This window comes from Oratosquilla oratoria, chromosome 1, assembly GCF_046742065.1.
Source record: "Oratosquilla oratoria isolate Oo_2021 chromosome 1, ASM4674206v1, whole genome shotgun sequence".
NCBI lineage: Eukaryota > Metazoa > Arthropoda > Malacostraca > Stomatopoda > Squillidae > Oratosquilla > Oratosquilla oratoria.
In genome coordinates this window covers 100,567,133-100,575,734 of record NC_134777.1, presented here as the reverse complement: position 1 = coordinate 100,575,734, position 8,602 = coordinate 100,567,133, and the positions used below count along the sequence as shown (strand labels likewise).

General features: G+C 37.2%; 1 protein-coding gene across 1 annotated transcript; it reads left to right on the top strand.

The window, feature by feature from the left end:
* Nucleotides 1-3,621: 3,621 nt before the first annotated feature.
* On the top strand, nucleotides 3,622-5,820 carry LOC143029156 (tRNA endonuclease ANKZF1-like). The gene has a single exon (XM_076191634.1). The coding sequence runs from the start codon at nucleotides 3,835-3,837 to the stop codon at nucleotides 5,818-5,820; it is 1,986 nt and encodes a 661-aa protein (XP_076047749.1). The 5' UTR covers nucleotides 3,622-3,834.
* The last annotated feature ends 2,782 nt before the right edge of the window (nucleotides 5,821-8,602 follow it).

Sequence of the window (8,602 nt, the reverse complement as noted above, 5' to 3'; positions counted from 1 at the left end):
ATACATACATGCATACATACATACATGCATACATACATACATGCATACATACAAAGGATTACAAAGGATTACAAAGGCGGAGCACGCCGACAGGAGACTTTTTGGTCCATATCTAGGTCGGATGCGAAAAAATCATAATAATGATAAATGAATAAATAAAAACTATAATAATGTACATAACAAATAAAATGCATAAATAAATGGATAGGTATAGTTAAATAATAAACAACAATGTAAATAGAAAATAATAATAGGTTGACATACAAATAATGATAAGTGAGAATCAAACAGACAAACGATAACAAAACAAAAACAAATAATATGAAATAAATGATAATCATTAAAACATCTTGTTTAGGTGTTTATCTAAATGATTCTTAAAGCTTCGAACTGAACTACATTGCACTGCCTCTGCAGGAAGTTTATTCCATTCATTAACTACACGGTTGGCGAAGTTGTTTCTACCCAATTCCCAATTGAATCTATTTCCGGATAGTTTGAGACCATTGTTTCTTGTTTGATTCTCATTCAGTGTGAACATTTTGTCACTTTTGATGTTGTCAATTCCCTTTAGAATTTGAAGGACTTGTATCAAGTCACCTTTGATACATACATACATACATACATACATACATACATACATACAACATGCATACATACATACACACATACATACATGCATACATACATACATACATACATACATACATACACACATACATACATACTACATACATACATGCGTACATGAGTTGCATAATGGATAACAATTCGTCATTTCAGACTCCGCCCTCTTCTGACGACGGAGACACAAAGGCCTTCTGTTCACCATTCAATGTCTTACGGGAAAAGATCTTGCCACTGTCCTTGAATTTTGTTTACATATACATGCCTACATACATGCATGCATACATACATACATAAATACATACATGCATATATACATACATGCATACATGCATACATGCATACATGCATACATACATACAACATACATGCATACATACATACATACATACATACATACATACATACATACATACATACATACATACAAACATACATACATACATACATACATACATACATACATACGTACACACATACATACATACTACATACATACATGCGTACACACAAACACGGAGGCTAGGGCATTGGAAGGGCGGGAGGACTCAAGGCGTTGAGAAAGACTTTGGTAGGTTTGAGGCTAATTGTGATGAGTAGCACAAGTACTATTGTTCCCTTAATCAAAAGAAGCACCGTCTAATTATCAGTCAAACCCCGACCCTGACCTTCAAACAACACAATAGAGTGATCAAACCATACATTCATCCCAACGACCTTTAGCCTCTAATTTATCAAAGATTTCTTTGGTGTCCTTGAGCCTTCCCTCTCTCCCCCTTCCGGTGTTGTAGCCTAGCTGGACGTCGAATCCTTATTTTTAAATGTATCAACTGATGAACCCATGAATCTTATCTGTCTAAAGGTTTACCATTCCCCTGGAGATCCAGCACTTACCATTCTTAATGACATTTTGTGTAAACTTCTGCAGATCTGAACTAAAGAAGCCCAATTTCACGGGCCCTACTAGAAAATGCGAGTGCAGGTCGATGGTGTCGGGATAGGGTCCACACTTAGACCACTTTTCGCCTATCATTATATGGGTTCGTTGTAGTGGAAAATCTTTAAGGAATACACTGAGCTGCAGCCGCCAACCTATGCACGGTACATAGATAACGTATTCTTTAATGTGAAAATCTGAACCTATTACCCCAACTTGTCCAGCTTTTCCAAGTCAATTCCTCTCTTAACTTTATATTTCTGCAGAGAATAATCACATATTCCCCTCCCTAGATGTTTACGTCAGTGTCCTCATTTTCCATGAATGCCCCTCCATTAATATCCAAATAATGCTTACTACAACGCTGCCAAGCAACAGAAGGCCTCACCCCAAAACAAATACAAAAAACAACACAAGACCAACTTCACCTGACCATCCAGACCTACCATAACACGGTTTACCATACCACACCATGACTCACAATCTTACAGTCTCCACTGTGTACGAAGTCATCTTAAGTGCCCTATCCCATTGTATCATTCATGTGTATGTAGCCAGTTGTCTCCCATATTTATAATTGAGGGGCTGACCTGGGGAGTGCAGTTGTCGAAGGCCTGGTAGCCAGCGTATGGCTCCTGAAACCGGACTGGAAGTCTTCTGTCGGAGAGGTAGTCTGGTACCAGACTAGAAACTTGCCTCATAGACCTACGTTGACAGTAGAGTCGATGATGGCCAACACGAAGACCTTCTCTAGGTCGAGGAATACATCAGTGACTACAGTCATCATGCAAGTCTGATTCAAGACCACCAGACAAAGCTTCCTCAAGCTCATGACTTATGCCTTCTGTGACCAGGACATCTAATGTCAACGTTTCCATGACCTTACGGATTGTCTCACAAATAACAGACTTCGGCAACGAGTTGTCGAGCATCTCCCGCCATGTCGCAAACAGCTGACTCCTGGCAGTCAACGTCCTGAAGTCCCTGACCTTCAGGCGGTAATGAGAACTCCGAGACTTCCGGCCCTGTTGATGCTCTTCATGATAACATGGAGGCAGCGTTCTCCTGACGAGTCTCCTCCTACACCCACCCCTTGTGTCAACACACTTGTGGCCACCTAGGGGAAAAACTTTTGGCAATGCCTTAGCCCTTAAAAAAATGTAAATCCCCACCCGTGAAGATGACCATTTATGGTTAAAAGATATCTCGGAAAGATGAAAACTAGGTTTTTGTATTTGCACTGAAGATGTAATTATACGAAAGCGCTCTGCTTCGTTAGTTTACTTTTCCTAGTGGTTACTTACGCACACACACACACACACACACACACACACACACACACACACACACACACACACACACACACACACACACACACACACAAATATATATATATATATATATATATATATATATATATATATATATATATAAGACAAAATCTTGTTGAACATTTGTAAATAATAATCACGAAGAACCCACAATCGGAATAAAAGGAAACTTTACAATAATGTGTTACTTCTATAGTTCGGCTAATAGCTATAGCCATCTTCAGGAGGAAGAGGGCTACAGATATTAGCCGAAATATAGAAGTTACACATTCTTCTAAAGTTTCTTTTTATTACGACTGTGAGTTCTTCGTGAATATATATATATATATATGTATATATATATATATATATATATATATATATAGTGAATTTAGGGAGCAGGTTTTCATCAAGACATTTTCTATTGAATATTACAGCATACTCAGCGTTCGTGATCTTTTTCTTAACACTTTCAATTCTTCTAATTATTCTCTTCTTAGGGTACATAGGCCACACAACGCAAACATTAACACAAAGACTGAAATTTCACATGCAAAACGGTGCTATCAAAAATCCCATCACAAAAACACACAACACTATCATATTACATTTGCTCCTCCTTTTCTCTAATATTTGAAATGACCTCCAAATCAGTAATATAAAAAGTCCTCCAGAAGTCTCTACCATGTTGTCACTTTACGAGTGATTGGTTCCGCACGAGACTGAAGTATTACAAAATGACGTACTGATAGTTGAAACAAATTGTAATTACACACGTGTCAAATTCGAATAAAAGGTTAGTAAGGCATCAACTGATATTGATTGTTTACTGTCATAAAAGATTGATGCTCGTGGAGGGAACGTTATTCAGCACCCGAATTGTTAAATCCGAGATCTTGAGTCTTCGGTCATTTTCTGAATTAAAAGGATCCCTTGAGAAGACCTGTTAGGGGAGAAGAAATGACAGACAAAAGGAGTATTTGGAATAAGGAACAAATTGTTCCTTTGATGATAGGACTACGTTTTGCTAAAGGAACTATGGAACATTTGGAGTTCTCCAAAGCATCAACATCAAGACCATCAGAAGAACATTGTGCCGTTGGACTCCCACTGTTTAAGCCAAGTTTGCCAACATCAGCGGTTTCCATGAAATGTTCTTATTGCAACCTCACCTTTACATCACGCCAAGAGCAAGTCAACCACTATGGCCAGGACCTTCATCGAGCCAATCTGAAACGCTCTATGCATGGAAAAAAATGTCTTACAGAGGAACAGTTTTTAAATAATATCAGTAGTTCTTCAGAGTCAGAGTCTGATGAAGAGGATCCACAAGAAATAAGTGAAGAAGATCAGAGGACTGCAGTTCTTCAAAGACAACCTCAGATCTACTTTGTCAACCATGATGGGATAGTATTTTCCCTCTTTCGTTGTCTTCTCACTGGTAAAAAGAGAGAGATGTCAAGTGAAGAGGAGGTGATTCAACAGGCAATGGCAGTGCCTTATAAGTGTTATTGGTCCATCTTGATGATTGGAGGGGGACATTTTGCAGGAGCCGTCATCAGAGGTGAAGAGATTTTAGCACATAAAACTTTCCATAGCTATACTGTTAGATCTAAACAAGGAGGATCACAAAGCAGCAAAGATAACAAGAATGGTAATACTCATTGTAATTCTGCTGGGTCATCTCTTAGAAGACATAATGAGCAGTCCTTCATGCAGCATGTACAAGAAGTACTTCAATCATGGCAAGGACATTTGAACCAGAGCCACATTATTATGCTTCGAGCAACAAATACAAATAAAAAGGTCATTTTTGGTGGACCAGACCCTCCACTTAAGGCTGATGATTTACGGATTAGAACCATACCATTCAGCACAGAGAAACCAACTTTTAAGGAGGTGCGGAGAGTGCATACAGTATTATCAGAGATCACAGTTCATGGAACAGAAGATGACCTCCAGTTAGAAATAGCAAGTAGAGCGAAAAGCGTCCCTGGAAAAAATGTCTTGAAACCATCATCTCCAAAAAAGAAAATAAACGAAGTTAAGGAAAAGAAAGTTATCAGACATCAAGAATCTTGTACCTTCAATGGAAGTGATGATTCGTCTCTCAGTGAAGACTCTGAGTATGGACTCTGTGTGAGCACAAACAAGTTCAGCACCTTGCAATTGGAAGAAATGGATTGTTATATTCCCAAAAACAAATCCAAAAGAAGACCTCATAAGAACAAAAGACAATTACCTAAGGAGAATTCTAAAGCTCAGAAGTCTCTGCCAGAAGTGAGGAATTTACTTTACACAGCATGCAGGTCAGGAGATATAAATACCTTGAAGGCTATTATCACGTATGCACATGATTCAGAAGGTGACCAATTTGAAGGTAATTTGAGTAATGAAGTGAGAGAGTCAATCAAGGCATGTCAAGAAGCTGTCATTCCCCGATCTTTTACTTTTGGGAAAGATGAACTTTCTCTTCTTCATATTGCTGCCACAGCCTGTCAGAAAGACGCCATCTGGTATCTAATGGAAAATGATTGTGACCCAAGTATTAAAAGCAACAAGGGAGAGCTGCCATACAAGATGACAACCAATAAGCAAATACGCAACACCTTCAGACGTTTTATGAGTACATACCCAAGTAAATATGACTACATGGAGGCAGGGATATTCAGTCCTCTGTGTGAGGAACAAGAAAAGGAACAAGCAGCTCGGAAGGCAGAAAAGAAACGTGGACAGAGAAAGGCTAAGCGGGAAAAGGAGAAGGAAAAAAAGAAAATTGAGGAAGAAAGAAAAATGGAATTAGCACAAAGAAATACTTTCTTATCAATGACTGATCGAGAAAAGAGGGCACTTGCAGCAGAGCGACGACTTGCAGCACAGCAAGAGAGCCAGCAAAAAGCAGCAGACAGGAGTCAATGCATTTCCCAACAGAGGAGTTTCCAGTGATGAATTCCACTACCTACCTAGAGTTATTGCTACTTGTAAACAATGTTAATTAAATATTTACACCAGTCAAGAGGACCATTTATGGTGATAAGATATCTCTGAAGATAAAAACTAGGTCTTTGTATCTGCACTGAAGATGTAATTATACGAAGGCGCTCTGCTTGGTTAGTTTACTTTTCCTCGTGGTTACTTACGCATATATGTATATATATATGTGTGTGTGTGTGTGTGTGTGGGTTTGTATGTATGTGTGTGATTCACTATGGTCTTGGATCACGTGTTGGACTCATGATCGACAGCTATTTCCCTCCCGGAAGAGAGCTCAGAGCTTATATATGACCGATCTTTGTGTAATGTTATGACCTTTAGACGCACATACACACACACACACACACACACACACACACACACACACACACACACACACACACACACACACACACACACACACACACACACACACACAAGTGTTGGAGTAACGACTCGCAGCGCAGTGATACTGAAATTATTTAAGTGTGTGTGTGTGTGTGTGTATTTACCTAGTTTTACCTAGTTGTATTTTACGGGAAGGGGAGCTATGCTCGTGGTGTCCCGTCTTCATATCTCATTTTATCTAAACTATTTTTAAATTCATGTATTGTTTTTGCACGCACCACTTTCTCATCTAACTTGTTCCAACTGTCTAATACTCTGTGAGGAAAGCTGTTCTTTTTCACATCTCTTCTATAGCTCTTTTTTTATTTATTTTTTCCTTGTCCTCTTGTATTTCTATCATCCCATTTTATCAGATTCTCTCTATCAGTAATTTCTATGCCTTTCATGATTCTGTAAATAGCTATCAAATCTCCTCTCTCTCTTCTTTGCTCTAGTGTCTGTAGTTCAAGTTTTTCTAGTCTCTCTTCATATGATAGTTTTGAGAGTGTTGGTGCCAATTTTGTAATTGCTCCTTGTATTCTTTCAAGTTTTTTTATACATTTTTTTGTATTTGGTGACCATATCGTTGCTGCATATTCCAATCTTGGTCTTATCAGGGTGATTAGAATTTTCTTCACCATTTCTTCATCCAGGTATGTAAATGCAACTTTGATTGTTCTTATTAAATTATAAGTTTCTCCAAAAATCTTATTTATATGTTTCTCAGGTGACATATTATTCATAACAATGACTCCCAGGTCCTTCTCATTTTCTACTTTTTTTATTCCTTCTTCTCCTGGTATTCTGTTTTTGTTTTTTCCAAATTCCATTATACTACACTTTTTTGTATTGAACTCCATCTCCCACTTCCTACTCCATTCCTGTACTTTATTTAGATCACTCTGTAGTGATTCACAATCTTCTTCCGTGTTCACTTTTTTCAGTAGTTTTGCATCATCTGCAAAGAAGCTCATATAGCTTTCAATTCCTTCATCCATATCATTAATATATATAGCAAACATTATTGGGGCTAGAACTGTTCCTTGCGGAACACCGCTTATTACTTCATCCCATTTTGAATGTTTGTCTCTTATCACTACTCTCATTTTTCTTTCTTGCAAGAAATCTTCCATCCAATTAAGCAGTTTCCCTGTATTCCTCCTTCATTTTCTAATTTCTTAAGCAACTTGTTATGTGGTACTTTGTCAAAAGCTTTTTTTAGGTCTAAAAATGCACAATCAGTCCATCCATCTCTTTCTTGTATTATATATATTTGCCTTGAATAGAAACATATTAAATTGGTGACGCATGATCGTCCTTGTTTGAATCCAAATTGCCTTGGATTTAGCACGTTGTTTTTTTTTTCTAAATATTTTACCCATCTACTTTTGACAATTCTTTCACAAATTTTTGCTATTGTACTTGTTAGAGAGACTGGTCTATAGTTGGTAGGGTCTTCTTTATTTCCTCCTTTATATATAGGTACTATATTTGTTTTTTTCCAATCATCTGGAACTTTTCCTTCTTTCAAGGAACTGTTTATTATGCTATGTATTTTGTCTGCCAGTTCATTCCTGCAATCTTTCAAAATCCAGTTTGCTATTTCATCTGGTCCATGCGATTTTCTGACATCAAGATTACTCAAGTGTTTCAATATTTCATTCTTTGTTACTTCTATTTCTTTCATAGGGGGGACTTTCTCTTTCCATTCGATCTCTTCAGGTTGTATGTTCTCCCTTGTAAACACTGATTTAAAATGTTTGTTCATAATTTCCGCCATTTCAATTTCCTCTGTGTATTCAACTCCACCTTGTCTTAATTTCTTTAAGTCTTGTTTGTTTTTCAGTTTGTTGTTTACAAATCTGTAAAATAGATTTGGTTGATCTTTACACTTTTCTATGACATCTTTTTCATATTTTCTCTTCTCCTCTCTGCACGTTTGTACATATTCATTTCTATAACAAGTATATATTTTCCATTTTTCAGGCCTTCTGTCTTTTTTCCATCTGGTCCAAGCTTTGTCTCTTTTGTCTTTTAACTCCCTACAACTTTTGTTGTACCAGCATTTTACATATTCTTTTTCTTGTTTTTGTCTTGGGACATACTTTTTCACTCCTTTTTTGTAAATTTTTGTCAAAATATTCCATTTCTCTTCCACTGTTGTTTCTTCTTTGTATATTCCTTCCCAGTTTTCTTTTTGAAAGAATTCTCTTATTTCATCAAAGTTTGTTTTTTCATACATCAATCTTCCTTTTCTATATTGTTAATTTCTTTTCATGTATTTTTCCTCATTTAGTTCCAGTTCAATCAATATGTGGTCCCTTTTACTTATTGGTGTTTTCTATTCAATCTTGTCCACTATTCTAGG

Excerpts from the sequence above, each read along its gene's own strand:
- LOC143029156 (XM_076191634.1), top strand. The coding sequence starts at position 3,835 with ATGACAGACAAAAGGAGTATTTGGAATAAGGAACAAATTGTTCCTTTG.